At 37.1% G+C, this 15,776-nt stretch overlaps 2 protein-coding genes across 2 annotated transcripts; one reads left to right on the forward strand and one right to left on the reverse strand.

The window, feature by feature from the left end:
* Positions 1–797: 797 nt before the first annotated feature.
* On the reverse strand, positions 798–2,552 carry LOC139095446 (maltase A1-like). The gene has a single exon (XM_070646798.1). It carries the CDS (start codon positions 2,550–2,552, stop codon positions 798–800), a length of 1,755 nt encoding a protein of 584 aa, XP_070502899.1.
* A 41-nt stretch (positions 2,553–2,593) lies between these two features.
* On the forward strand, positions 2,594–6,327 carry LOC139095447 (maltase A1-like). Its single transcript, XM_070646799.1, has 4 exons — positions 2,594–2,616; positions 3,082–3,113; positions 4,289–5,304; positions 5,650–6,327. Exons 1-4 carry the CDS (start codon positions 2,594–2,596, stop codon positions 6,325–6,327), a joined length of 1,749 nt encoding a protein of 582 aa, XP_070502900.1.
* Positions 6,328–15,776: the final 9,449 nt, after the last annotated feature.

Genomic DNA, 15,776 nt, shown 5'->3' on the forward strand with positions numbered 1-15,776 from the left:
GTTAAACGATTCAAGTTCGATTCAAGTTCCGGCACTTGATCGTTGTGACTCTGACATGATGACTGACATGACGAATCTTGTGTCAAAACAGAGTCACCAAGCCATTGTCGGCTTTTAACCGAGTCATGTAGAATTTAAACTAAATATCGCAACAAATCAGTCACCAAGTTAGTGCCGGGAATTTTTCGCCTTGCATAATAAGCTCCAGGGGACAAAAATACGTTATAATCAATGAGCGGCATGTCAATGTCAAGTTTATTTCGAGTTCTAACGTATTCAATCATGACCATAGTCCAATCGGGAAGTTAACCGTCCCACAGCACATATTAAAAACCCAACAACTCCAACTGCAACTTCAAAGCATATCAAAACTAATGATCATAATCTAACTATCAAATTTCTACATTAAACTTTCCTTTGATAAGAGATATAATGCACAAAGCAATTGGTGAACGTTCGGAAATTACGTAACGCTAACTATAGGACCATATTTCCATACCGTAACACTTTGTAGACCAAAATTTGGATTCTTTAGTAAAATTGGACCTAAAATCTTGAGGAGGAGGTGGGGAGCCTTTTCAGCGTTACATAACTTCCAAACATTCCCCACATGATTTCATAATTCCCAAAAGCATTTTCTCGCATTTCAAAAAATCTCAAAATATTCCACATGAAAATTCATTTTATTTCAGATTCTAATGCACTTTTGGCAAACATTATAAATACATTAAACAACGTTCTGTCTATTCTTTGAGCTCACATAACAAACAGCTCATATAATAGCTTTATTCCATTTTCTAATATTCAGCATTAACGGTTGATGACAACAACACCACACCAATATCTTTGCCTATATTAACATTTGTGCTTGATACTTCCGCACCGTTTGTCATCCCTGATGATAATGATGATGTATAAATTTTCAGTTGCGCAGGAATTCCACTAAATGCCGATGCGACATTAACAGATTGCTGTGATGTACCAAAATTCAATAAAACAACCGCGACTTGATCCCCATATTCTCTTTTATATGCAAAAACATTTTCATTATTCAGTAAAATGCCAGTATAAGTTCCCTGCCGGAATACAGGCTGTTTACGAATTGTCGTTAGTCTACGGAATATTTTCAAGTGACTGTTTGTCGCTTCCTCTTGTAATTTTACATTGACTGTTTGATAATTTGTGCCAGCTGGTAACCATGTTACGTCAGCTGTTGAAAATCCACCATTTTTAGTACTGTCCCATGGAAATGGAGTTCTAGCTGGATCACGTGATGAACTTTCATAATTGACTGGATCATGTGTATTGCATGCTTGTGGATCAACTGTATCCTCCCATGACAAATGGACATTTGTCATGACCAGTTCCTCACCTTGATAAGTTATGGCAATGCCTGGCATTGTCTGAACTAAAATATTCAGCAAGTCACCACGAGTCACACCTAGCCGACTTGCTGCTCTATGCTGATCATGATTACCAATCACCCAATTAGCTTCAATGCCTGTTTTTTTGGGCATACGATCCAACCATGAATCTACAACTGTTTTGTAATCCTTTGCCGTGCTGTTTTGATTCAAATTCTTTATAATCTCAAAATTGAATGGGACATAAGATCCCTTCCTATCTCCATCACCATAAAATCTCTGTGCCTTTTCAACAGACGAATATGATTCCGTCATCATGATTCTCGTATCGCCACCATTTGCAATTTTAAAATTGTCAAGTAATTCACGCCATTGATAAGCCATATCGTATGTCTCATTTTGATCTTGGGTATAAATGTGATTGAGATAGCAAGGATCATTATAGTCACAATTTGGATTATCAATTGGCTCGTCTGGGAAACTTCCATCTGAATACATTGTCTCGAAAAGGCAAACAATGATGTCAATACGGAAACCAGCCACACCTTTGTGCATCCAGTAGCTTAATACGTCCTTCATTTCTTGAACTAATTTAGCACTTCGGTAGTTCAAGTCTGGCTGTTTATAATGGAACTGATGTAAGTAGAATTGCTTACGGATATTCGACCAACGCCATGCTGAATATCGGAAGAAACTTAACCAATTTGTTGGTGGAACTAAAAGATTTGTGTACGGATCAATCTTTCCATCACGCCAGATGTAATAATCCTCATATCCAGATACATTTCGTTCACTCTTTAAAAACCATTCATGCTCATCGGATGTATGATTCGGTACAAAATCAAGGATTAATTTCAATTGCAATCGTTCACATTCAGCTATTAACTCATTGAAATCATCGAGAGTTCCATACTCAATATTAATATCACGATAATCCGATATATCATATCCGAAATCAGCTTGTGGAGATTTATAGATTGGAGATAACCAAACACCATCCATACCCAATCCCTTGACATAAGCAAGCTTCGATTTGATTCCTTGTAAATCACCAATGCCATCACCATTGCTATCCATGTAGGAACGTGGATAAATTTGATAAAAATTTCCACCTTCCCACCAGTCAAGATCCTGACAATTTACAGCACATACAGCTGCTATAATCAGCACAATTACAATTTTTGTCATTTTAATGGAAAATTCCGATTAAGACTAACTGAAAATTCATTATGTCTGCTCAATATATTGGACCGTATATCCAATAGACACTTCTAAAAATTGATTCTAAATTGTTTACACTCGAGGTGATTTGCAGTGCACTTAAGATTTGTTATCAGTTTCCGCTGTTTACAAAATGAATTAAATTGTGCAGCACAGCACTCAAGTCACACTTTTAACACCATTTTACTGCAACATGTAATTAAATTTTACAAATGACCTAGCACAATCTTAATTAATATCTTTTAATTCTCATGCTTATTTTTTTTTTACTAACGAGTCACTGACTATCAAGCATGTCTCATCTCGTTTCATGAAAGCATTTTAAGTGAGAGATATTTGAGAATATGATGATTATTTAGATATCGCTGCAGGAAGTCATCGTTGTTCTCTATTGTTGTGTGAACAATAAGTACAGAAATTCAATTTAATATGCTGGAACTTGCTCTCTTTTCTACTGAGTTGGAAGTTGGAATGACTGATTTGGTTGGAGTTTTAGGAGGTGCATTTGGGGTTGCTTGGGTTTTGTAGGTTTTGATAGTCTGTGTAGTAGACATAGGCAGAATGCCTAAGAGATAGGCAACTCCAATGTTCAATCTTAAGTTCCATCTACGTTGGAACAGAAACTGCATAGTGAGCAGTTCTCTAGAATTATATAACTGCTAGTTAATAAGTCCGTTCGCTACACCTGTCAGGGTTAGTGATTTACGTGATATCCTTCTTTACTCGTATCTGAGGTCAAGCACTATTTGTGTCTGTTCCATTAGAAATCACGATTTCTGCGATTTTGATATAGTATCTGACCCTTGACATGGATGGATCAGATCACGAAAAGATTCAAAATGTGACCTAAGGACAGAGTCCATCCAACATGGTGCCAGATCTCTGTTGAATCCAGTTTTACATCATCCTGACGAGGACATGACACCTTACTGAAAGTAAGGATAGTTCTAGGGTTCATCCCAAACTGTAGGCCTGCAGCCTTGGACGGGGTGTAAGGCACAGCATCAAGCTCCAGGCCTTTGTACCTAAAATACAGGAAAGGTAGCCTTTGGGCTCTTGATTGAACCTTTTTAATTCTTGTTTGTGATAAAATAAATTCAAAAAACGAAAGTGTGTCCAAGAATATCCGGTCGACTAGTACATACCCTAATATTGTACCCCACAATCCACCCCGTCTTTCCCCATGGGGCACCATCTAAAGAACAATCCACCACCCAGATCCTCATCAGCATAAACAAATCATTTGCTTAATTTGCATACCTTTTGTTCATACATTCTAACATCAACCTGTTCCACATGAAGCACAGCCACCCATTGTGCATTAAAATACCTAAAGCATTAGCAAAATAAATAGAATAGAAACATTCACATGATGGCTTGATAAAAGTCATAATATTATACAAAAAAAAAACATTCAACGAGTGAGTGAGTGAGAGAGAGAGAGAAGCATGAAGGAAAAATGGCACTTTCAAGTGCACTTTTATGTGTCATTGCGGCATATAATGTGTAATCAAGATACAGTTATCATTTTTATCAACCAACATTTGAACATTCATTTGTTTGTGAGAACAATTCAAGCTGTATATAAAGACAAAAATAGTCACTGCAGCAGCACAATTGTATCAAGTTTTATTTGTTAAAGTCCATCATGAGACATTTTAAACTTTTGTTGCTGTATTTGGCTGTGCATTGTTCATATGCAGCAGATTTGGAATGGTGGCAAGGTGGAAATTTTTATCAAATTTATCCGCGTTCCTTTATGGACAGTAATGCTGATGGTTTGGGAGATTTATTGGGTATTGCATCAAAAGTACCATACCTAGCTGAAATTGGTATGGATGGTGTTTGGTTATCGCCAATCATGAAATCCCCACAAGCTGATTATGGATATGATATTTCCAACTATACGGATATTGAAGCAGCTTATGGAACTTTAGATGATTTTGATGTATTGCTAGCAGCATGTAAGGCCAACAATGTCAAATTAATTCTCGATTTGGTTCCGAATCATTCATCAGATGAGCATCAATGGTTTATAAATTCAGAGAATCGCGTACCTGGCTATGAGAATTACTATACATGGCATCCCGGTACTTTTGATCCTGTAAAAGGCGAACACATTCCACCCAACAATTGGGTCAGTGTCTTCCGATTTTCAGGCTGGAAGTGGTCACCAATACGTAAACAATTTTATTATCATGCATTTTTGGATAAGCAGCCTGACTTGAATTATCGCAATAGACGTGTCGTGCAGGAAATGAAGGACGTTATCACATTTTGGCTGCGTAAAGGTGTCTCTGGCTTCAGAATTGATGCTGTTCCATTCATGTTTGAAGTTGAAGCTGATGCAAAAGGAAATTTTCCAAATGAGCCATTGACAGGTGCATCATGTACAAATCCAGATGATTATTGCTATACACAGCATGTCTATACAAATGATAGAAGTGAAACTTATGATATGATTTATCAATGGCGTGCATTGATGGATGAGTTTGCACAGAGTAGCGATAAAATTGCACGAGTTATTATGACGGAAGCTTACACATCGCTTGACAACATGATAAGATTTTATGGTGAAGGAAGTCGTTTGGGAAGTCATATTCCATTTAATTTTGAGCTTATTAGTAATGTCAATTCTGAAAGTACAGCTAGTGACTACTTCACGAGAATTAATAATTGGTTGGAGAGAGTTCCTGAAGGTCTACAAGCTAATTGGGTTGTGAGTATTATAGTTAGGAATAGATGCAACTTAATCATGGCCCGAGCAGCACAATCCTATGAATTGCACTCATTCTGTTGATATGGCGACGTTGTGGTGCCGTCCATCTCAGTACCGTCAGGACACAATTACGTCATACCATCAAAGCGATGACGTAGCTGTGTCCTAGCGACTGCCTTGTGCTACTGGGGTCTCCATACTAATTGGTCAATAGTAGCCATCTCGGTGCTGTCAGGGCACACTTATGTCATTCCATCAACGCAGCGACATAAATTTGTCCTAGCAACTAACTTGTGCTGCTCGGGTCTACCATAATAACAAACATTTCATTCCATCTATTTCCAGCTCGGCAATCACGATCAATGGAGATTAGCAACACGTCTCGGTGTCGAACGTACAGACTTATTAAACATTTTACTCCAAACACTTCCAGGCATTGCCGTTACATATCAAGGCGAAGAATTAGGATTACTTAATACTCATCTCACATGGGAGGAAACAGTCGATCCAAGTGCATGTAATACACAAGATCCAGTTAATTATGAAAAGGCATCACGTGATGGCTGCAGGACTCCATTCCCATGGGATGACTCAACAAATGCTGGATTCTCTAATGCATCTAAGACATGGCTACCAGTTAATACTGACTATACGACAATGAATGTAAAGGCACAGAAGGCAGCAAGCAATTCACATTTGAAAATTTTCATTAAATTAACAAAATTAAGGAAGCAAAATGTCTTGAGACAAGGAGCATATGACTTGAAATTGGTAAATGATGGAAATGTAATTGTGAACTATCGATCGTATGGAAATGATGTAGCAATTGTCATTATGAACTTTGGGGATTCATCTCAATCTGTTAATGTAATTGATGCATATCCGGATAAGACATTGCCTGCACAATTGACTGTATATACAGCATCACTTGACACATTTACCGAAGGTGCAACACAAACATTGAGTAGTGTTACTGTTGCTGCTAATAAGGCTGTCGTTTTGACTAATGTTGTTGTGACATAGGGTTTTGGTAGGAGGTGTCAATTGCTTGATGTGATTAATTTTGTAGGAAGTTGTTTGTAGAATTTGAATAAATAGAAAATGCTTGAATTTTAATAAAATCTTAGAAAATTTGCAATTTTTGAGCAATATTGTAGGAACTTTTAAGTAAAGCAATGGGGCCATGTGCACCCTAGCCAAGGAAGTAAGTAAATATGTATTGTGACTTCAGGTCGGCGTGACTCTGTCTTGATGTCTTACTTACTTCACCAATTTTGCTCCATGGCCTCACTCAGATGACGCCTAAAGCTGGCTCTATCGCTGTCTTCTGTCTGTTCATTACCCATAGCAAGTTCAATAATGTCTCTATCGACAGCTATCTTCCAAGAGTTCTGTCTTGGTATCAGATTCGGTGATATCGGGGAAAGATGCTCTCCACTATTCAATGTCTTTAATGTTGTTGACTATTCATTGTTGTTCGACTTCAATGTCACCTTCTAGGGGAGTGTCCAGAAGCAAGGAGGCTTTTTGGTCAATTCGTCCTCTGCTATTTCTCCATAATTCTTGAATTTATTAGGGTTTTGGCTGACAAAATTACCAATATATCATCTAAACTTTGGAATACTTTACCTGGGTACGATTCTGTCATCTGCTATTCTCATCATGTCGCATAGATTCATATTGTAACGCAGCTTCTTCAACGAAGCTTCTGCAACGCAGCTTTCGCAACTCATCTTCTTCAATACAAGCCCGAGCAACATACCGTAGTCAAAAGAGTACGCAGTTACCAGCTCTACGTCACCATCCTTTAGGCAAGTCTCAAAGATACCCTGACAGCACCTGATCTTGACCCAATTCCACCCGAAGAATGTAATTTGCAGCATTATGTCCCTCGATAAGTATTCTCCATAGCCTTCTATAACCCTGGATATCTTGAATTCAAACTATATATCTTGTACCACTTAATGAAATTACATTTTACACCTTCACCTGATTCAACCAATTTATCCATCACTTCCTTTTATAAAAAAAGTTTCCAATCTCAAATATTCGCATCACTGAATAAACTTAATATAAATTTTCACTCAACAGTATGCAAACACATCAATCTGTATCCATATTTACATGGAACTTTACACGAATCAGACTTATATTTGCATTCAATAATTGACATAATTTATATAAAGTGTTTGATAATAGCAATTCATGTACAATTTACTCGGTGTGGCGTCTGTTGATTAAAGTGGTTTATGATAAGTGCTCCTTTTGCATACGTCTGACGTGGATTCATTTTGTGCATTGGGGAAATTTTCTCAATTCTACATTGTTGAATGGCGTGCTCATTATGTGGTATAAGCAGGTGATGGTGGACGAGAAATTGTAGTTTAATTTGTAGTTTATTCAATTTGTAAGGAATCAGAAAATTTGGTTGGGTGATGATAAATGGACTGCATGATGTGTTGACATGATGTTGTGATTTGGATGATTACTGTGAGGAAGTGGTGAGCAGCTGGGTTGCATTAAGGAGTGTATTAAGTGGGGGGCAACTGGAGTGTATTGTATTAAGGAGGGTAGGAGTGGGTTGGGTTCCGTTTTCGAAAGTAATTTCTCCAAAAGCTATCTACGCCCTTCGTGGGCAGCTTTCATGTGCCTGCACATTGGTTTTAAAAGGTTTTCACCATAAAACAATTAGTACTAGGTCCATGCACCCCACGCACAATTATGACAGGGATGGGTAGCTTTTCAAAACTCCCGACACTCTTTGGTGGTAAGCCTGAAACGAAACAGCATACGGTTTATGGCATTTCCAAAAATCTATGGCTGTGTATAAGAGTTTGAGGTCTACACGAGTGTGTGGTGTACACGAGTGTAGAGTGTACACGATTGTAGGGTATGTACGAGCGTGGGATGTGTACGAGTGTACCGCGGTACACAGGTTGTGCACAACTGTTACATGGCACACAGGTTGCGCATGACTGTAACGTGGTACACAGGTTATGCACGACTGTACCGCAGCAAACAGGTTGTGCACGACTGTACCGCGACACACAGGTTGTGCACGACTGTAGCGCGTTACACAGGTGGTCCACAACTGTACCGTGGAATTCAGGTTGTCCACCACTGGAAAATGTAATCCGGCATCCAATTTAGAGTCTCAAAACTAGTCTTGAAGCTAATATGCCGCTGAATATTAGGCAATTTCCAACGCCATGTGCTTTCTGGGTTACTTAACAACTAAACATTATATCCAACCATATTCAACCCAACAATCATCCATAATCATATCAATTAAATCTAATTAACGTGATACAGATAAACAAAATTACTCCGAAACTCACCAACCAAGCTCAATAAATAGAAATTTTAGTAGTAAGCTCCATAAAATCCATATCATAAGTTTATATATCTTATAGCATAATTACACATCACAAACCATCCAAAACGCCTACAGTTTAGAAAATTACGTTGAAATGTCATGGCTCTATAATGTTTTAATTAAATATCATCCTACGAGCTACTTCCATTTTCTAAAGATTTTTCTCTAAAATAATTAATTTTAGCCACAAAACTATCCATTCCATTTTATTTAATTTTATTTCGTTTCATGTTCATCAAGCAAATTAAATTTAAATGTTTTCTTTCCTTTTTGCTTGCTTCTTCCATCCTCGTACTCACTTGTTCTCTGTCCTTTTTTCGTCATTCATTATCAAGAAGAAGAACTGAAATTTTTAGTCATTTTACCTCATCCTACACAGCTTTTTCTGATAGTAGACTTAGAGTACGGTATGCAGGGATGGAGATAGAATGTTGATGAGAGTCGCCCCTGTCATAATGACCAATTGGAAGGAGCATTGGCAAGATGAATCGATGAAATGGTACTTATGACTTGAGCAGTATGACTCTGAGGACCACAAGGGCCAGTATGACATCATCCTGCTATTGAAGCATCCATATTAGAGAGGATACGTTCAGTAGCTCGAATAGCCAGCTTAAGTGCGAGTAGCTTCAGCCCAGACCTTCTAATCACTGGATTATCTGGTTGACAAGTTGGATGACTGTTCCAGCATCAGGATGGCGTCACTCTGGCCAGTTTTGAGCTATTTCCGGTACCAAGACAGGGTTTGGTCAGGATTTGGTGAGGCTATGGTTGGATTTTTGATCGATCAGTCAATTTGTGTGTAGAATCAGCTTCAGGCGACATCTGTGTGAGGTTAGGGATCGCAATTGATCTGTACGACCAGCGAAGTTAGGAAGTAGCCAATTTGTGCTGTAGAAGAGGTTCAAGTCTGCTCAATTTCGGTGCCAGTAGTTGCAACTCATCTGCTCTTCTGCTCATCTGCTCCCCTGCTCATCTGTTCCCCTGCTCATCTCTGACTACACCCCATACCCATTTCTCAATGCAACATCAACCCTAATACATAAGAATATTTACCATACCCAAAGAGTCGACAACGATAAATGAACTTTTAGGCATGCAAAAATAAAAAAAAAGGCAGGCAGGCAAAAAAAATTGAAGCAAATTAATCAGAAATTTAATTGAATTATTTATATTGGACGAAATGTTTAGCAAGTGTGTATAAAAGAGCCAAATTGAGTAGAGTGAGGATGAAATGTCATTCTCATGTTTTGACAGTAAGTTTAAGAGATAACAAAAATTAAATTAAGAAAAAAAAGGCTTCATTTATTTTTCCCCTTTTTAGAAAGCTTGTGTGTTTGTTTAGACTCCTTCTCATCTCATCTCATCTCCTCATCCTTCAGTGTTTTGTCATAGCATAGCTCTTGATCTCTCAAGTCATGTCAAGTACTCTTTTCTTTTCGTTTTTAAAAGGGGATTTTAAAATTTTATCATGTTGTGGATTTGTTGGTGTTTTGTCGGGATGGTAGAGGATATTTAGGATTGCAATACTTTAAGTTGGTAGATATCTGGTAGGTCCGAAGGGTTGACTCCCGAATATCCCATCCTCATGGGTTCACCTTTAGGTAATACTTAGATTAGAACTCAAAATAATCAAGCTTAAGTATAAGTTTGGTCTAAAGCAAAGTTTCGGAAAATTTTGAGGTTATGTTGCTCAAATTTGAGGTTATTTTACTAAACTTTGAGGTTAAGTTGGTCAATTTTGAGGTTATGCTACTCAATTTTGAGGTTATGCTACTCAATTTTGAGGTTATGTTACTCAATTTTGAGGTTATGTTATTCAATTTTGAGGTTATGTTACTTAAAATTGATGAGCATATCACGAAATCTCCACAATAACTCAATTCCCAAAATCCAATTCCAAATGCTCCCCAAATCACCAACAAATTCCCATCCCATCCAAACTTTTTCATCAAGCACAATAAAGGGTAAGAGAAGAAGTAAAGATTAAGAGCAGTAAAGATAAAAATTGTTCATCTCCTCCAACTCCTCTTGAATCGGACACCAAAAGCCTTTTTACATTGAATACATACATGACATTTTTTTATGTTTTGTTTTCATTCTCGTCATTTTAAGCAAACATATTCCGTCGTTGTCGTCTATAGTGAGCACCAAGCACACATTTATGTATGTATGTACATCTACATATATTTTTTGTGTTTAATATCTTTTGGCAGAATGAAGAGGTCACATGACAGTATGTTGTGCTGTATTCTGCCAAGGAAATAAAAATTAGTTATTTTTGTGAGATTTGTATCGTGAAGCGGATGGGGGGAAAGGAAACATGTCATTTGATGTCTTTCCACAAGTACAAATACATGTACTAGAAATTATCATGAAATTTCATGTTTCCCAAAAATGATTCTCGATGGAGACGTCTTTTTTTCCTCTTTTGCTTCTTCACACATTCTACATTATGTATTTTTTTTCAGTCTCTATACACTTTGAATATTGCTTAACATGATACTCGTGCACCGCAAAAATGGATCTCACAGCCAGATAGAATGGATAGAGGTGTAATGCTTGCTTGTTGGTGTATACGAATTTATATTAATGGATCGGGTATGGGATGTGTAATTGTGGGTTTAATTATGTTAGAAGGATATTTTTTTTTTTTTTGGGTATGCATTTGGATGGATGAGCTAATGAATATATGGTGTAAATGTATATTTTTGTGAATATTGGGACAGTTAAAGGGAGTTTTTGGGAATTTCGTAATGTTGTTAGTTTTAGTGACTTGAAAGAGAGCAGCATAATGTAAATGATAGGACATGATAGACGGTTGCTTAGACGGAAAGGCAATTGGGTGTCCTGACAGCTTCGTGATGACTGTCTTTGGTCCATTTTTACGGTGAAAAATAAAATCATCTGCATTGTGCCGTTTATGACAAGATATTGGTAAATCCTGATGTGCAGTTACTTTTGAAGAAAGGCTGTTGAAAGAGACAATGAAGCATTTGGAATTGGTGCTTGGCAGCCAGTAAAAATACCAGTTTTAAACCACAGCTGAGTAAGACGATGGATCACAGATAATCTGTATGACCAATAAGCATCATCATTTTGACTTCTAAAAGTATATTAACAACTAGAAAGTTGATTAACGAACATTGTTGGAATGGGTTTCCCTTCCAATACTAGCAGAAGTAGCCGTTTAAGTAAGCCAGGAACAGAAACCTGTTAAAACGCTTTATTAACGCCCCACGATTCACAATGGATCAATAAGAACTAACCTACATCAATCCTTTCCTGGGTCCTTTCAAGAGTATATCATTGGACTGCAGTAGTCATTCACAAGGGATTAAATTTATATATGCCAATTTGCTACCTAGAAGCAAAAAGGAATCCATCGATAGCTCAATAGTAGATCCATACGACTGGAAATCATAGGACGTGGGTTCAAGTCCCACTCTTACTTACTTACTACTTACTTGCTTCACTGGCGGTACAGAAATCAAAACTCTCTCAGATGCCGCCTGAAACTAGCCCTAACTCTAGCTTCAGCTTACCAATTTCCCATTCAGGATCCATTATTGAAATTTATTTAATCCACGACAATAAAAGCGAAGTTCCTTCAAAAAAGATCCAAAAAAACTCCCATCAAAATATCAATTAAATTTTATGTTTCACGAAATGTTAAGCATGACCACAAAAGCACAGCACATAGTAATTAAAAAAAGCATATTTCCAAAACAGAATTGGTAACAAAATTTTAAATCCCATCCACCCATAAACTATCAAATTTTAAAATTTTTCAGAAAAATCCATTAAAAATTAGAACCCGTAAGTAATAAAAGAGCCCGTTTATAGACGAAAGCAATTCAAATGCCATAAAAAGGAGCTTGGAAAAAGCGACAAAGATTAGACCGAGCATTATCCAGTCATAAATTCGTTCCGAAAGAATTCTTATCAATATCAACTGCACATTACAGCCAGAAAATTTTTATAACCTTTTCTCTGTGCCAAAAAAAAAGAAAGGAACGAATATTGTATATCTCCATTGTATGTCCAATAATACTCTCTTTTTACATAAAAAAAATTATTTTCCATCCTAAAAGCTTAATTGTGTTTTTTTGTCTCCCTTCCCTTCCTCTCATGCCTTCATCTTATTTAATTGTCGTCAGAAATGTGATAACGACAAAATGCAATTTCATGTGAAAGCAATTAAAATTAAGCTCGTCGGCACAATCGCCAGCAGGACTGCTCATTTTTTTTGTTGCCTAAAGAACAAAATATGTTTTTTCTTTGATAGCATTTTTGGTATGTTATATATATTCCTTGAAGATCTCTTCCTCGGGACTGTGCAAATATTAATTATAAGATTTTTTTTTGTCTTAAAACTGAAATTAGAGAGGAAGAAAAATTGTTTTTTAGGTACCGAGCAGCATATTATAGTCGATTGGACATCGTTTTGCTATCCTTCAGTAATCATGCTTAGGTATTGATACTTTAGTCATGCTCAATACTCAATGTATGAACGGAGACGCATAATTCATATAGTAACATGGGCCGCGTTGATGGCAAGTCAAGAAGGTGCTATAAATGCTACCGGACGGCTAATTTTGTCCAAATTTTGTAACGAAAACTGACTTTCCCCGTATTTTGCTGTTCGGTAGAGTTCTTCTAAAATTCCCTCAATTCTCTAGGAATGCATGCTCGATCAAGCAATAAATCGCTTTCGTTTCTGTCAAAACTATTGCTTTGAGTAAGATATGGATCAACATGGAACTGGCATTGAACCAACTTTTTGGTTATTCGGGTATGATGTCAAATGGAATCTGGTATATCGAGTCTTATAAAGGAAAAACTACCAATCCGAGATTAAGGCCTCAGTATCCGAAGGGTTAGACATCATTCTGGAAATCTGCAGCCTTCTCTCTAGTGAGGGCAATTTGTGATGGCAATAGGTTCGATTCCTACCAAATTCAAGTGTTGGGCAAATATTTGAATATACTCGAATACGATTTCGGCCAACGCTACCAATTTCGGGTGTCTTCCGTACTTCACTAACCTTACAGATCAACTATAATCCATCATATTCCATAAATATCCCCTGAAGCTAGTTCCTATTACTAGTTACACCTTACCAATCCCCCATATGATCGATTCTCAAACATTACAAGCTCAAGCTAACATCAAACTAGTTTACAACAGCTAGTTACAGTTTTCCAATCTTCATAAGACAGATTCATAAACATTTCAAGCTCAGGCTAGCTTCCAGCTAGTTATAGAAGTAAGTTACAGCTTACCAATCCCCCAAAGCTCGATGTCACAAGCATTATACAGTATTGTTGATATGACATAGATCCATGTATTGCTCACGACATCACAAATAAATCTATATTGACAGCAAATTGTCAAAGTGATGTGGAAGTGTCCAGATGGGTCCGTAAATTCTATTTCTAAGCGGATTTAGGATCTATTTTGAGATTTTCCTAATTCTAAATGACAAATGGCTATTTTTGGACCAAATTTTACTCAGCGTGCCGCTCGGTGCCTCAAGCAACTCCATCCCTTTCTCCCCATCTTCATTCCATTGTTTTATAATTTTTTTTATTTTTCTTTTCTTTACTTGTGTCATTCATTCAAGAACATTTGTTTTGTTGTGCTTGATGAGATTTTCTTTTTTTTTTGTTTCCTTATTTTTTTTTTCGGATGAAGAAGAGCAGCTAAACACTGGGTAGAAAGTAAAATGAATGAAAAGGACTGTTTGTAAAGAAACAATAAAAGAGAGTAAGAATAAGAAAGTTTTTCAAGATGTTTGCTGTTGTCTAATTTAGATTTTTTGAGATACCCAGTGGGAAATTTTTGTGGGATTTCCTAGGAAGTGTAGGCACAAAGGGAGGAAGGGGCTTTAAGTCGGAATGACTCTGACTTGGTACCAGATTTGGTTAGAATCCAGCAAGACTCTTAGTTGGTGCCAGACTCGCACTTTTGAGTCCGGACTAGAATTTTAAGCCCAGACTCGAGTTTTAAGTCCAGACTCGAGTTTTAAGGTCCGGACTCGAGTTTTAAGGTCCAGACACGAGTTTTAAGGTCCGAACTCGAGTTTTGAGGTCCGGACTCGAGTTTTAAGGTCTGAACTCGAGTTTTAAGGTCTGGACTTGAGTTTTAAGTTTTGGACTCGAGTTTTAAGTCCGCACTCGAACTTTAAGCTCAAACTCAGTTTAGGTCATAATTAGATTTAATTCTGAACTCGGTTTAAGTCAGGCACCATATCGGAGTCAAGATGGCATTGAGTCAGATTTTGGAATGTTCAACCGAGTTGTGCTTTTCATGTTAATATGAACTAATTTGAGTCCTAAACAGAATGGATCTTCCCAGATCGGTAATCAAGAAGGCACAAGGCGTAAAAATGTGGTGCTAGACCGGCTTGACACTAGTATGTACCCCGATTCAGTGAAATTTAGATTCAGGCAAGACTCACGTCAGCCTGGAGCCTGATTTTTGCCATTTTTCACATCCTGTGCCTTCCAGGAAGGAACTCTTATCTCCATCTTAGTCTAAATGAGCGTCATACTTAAACAGCCTCTAAATAATCACAAAAATCCAAACTTCTTCTTAAATCAGCAGCTTCAAACTCATCAACTTTGATATTTAAATCCTCGCATAGTTACCACAAAACCCAAACAGAAAATTTACATCAGCATTAATTTAAGTACAAAACTTTCTTTGATGTCGATTCCATTAATTTTCTCAACTCTGTGTGAATTTCTTCTTATTTTTCCAAATTTTATTTTAATTTTTAATGAATTGCCTCATATTAGTCTGTAACATAAATGTCACACTGGGTAAATGAATGAAAATCTGCTCAAGTAACTTTATCTACATCTCAAGACATACAGACAACATCCAAAAAATATTTTTTGTTTACTTTTGACTTTACTTAATTCCTTTGAATGAAAATTAAATTAGAGAATTGAGATGAAAATGGGTAGTAGGATGCTGAATATTTCAATTAATTTGCTACTCATTTTTTTCAGCTTCTTCTCATTAACATATTTATGCGTGTATATGTCCTTGTATACGTGTGCTCTTATCTTATGATTCATGTTTGTCG

The sequence above is a fragment of the Chironomus tepperi genome, unplaced genomic scaffold (genome assembly GCF_022539635.2).
Source record: "Chironomus tepperi strain 1889 unplaced genomic scaffold, CSIRO-AGI_Ctep_v1 contig_364, whole genome shotgun sequence".
Classification (NCBI taxonomy): domain Eukaryota; kingdom Metazoa; phylum Arthropoda; class Insecta; order Diptera; family Chironomidae; genus Chironomus; species Chironomus tepperi.

Coding starts and splice junctions, on each gene's coding strand:
- LOC139095446 (XM_070646798.1), bottom strand. CDS start 2,552: ATGACAAAAATTGTAATTGTGCTGATTATAGCAGCTGTATGTGCTGTA.
- LOC139095447 (XM_070646799.1), top strand. CDS start 2,594: ATGTCTGCTCAATATATTGGACC. Junction 2,617..3,081: donor TCTGCTCAATATATTGGACC/GTATATCCAATA, acceptor TTGGAGTTTTAG/GAGGTGCATTTGGGGTTGCT. Junction 3,114..4,288: donor GGGTTGCTTGGGTTTTGTAG/GTTTTGATAGTC, acceptor GTTCATATGCAG/CAGATTTGGAATGGTGGCAA.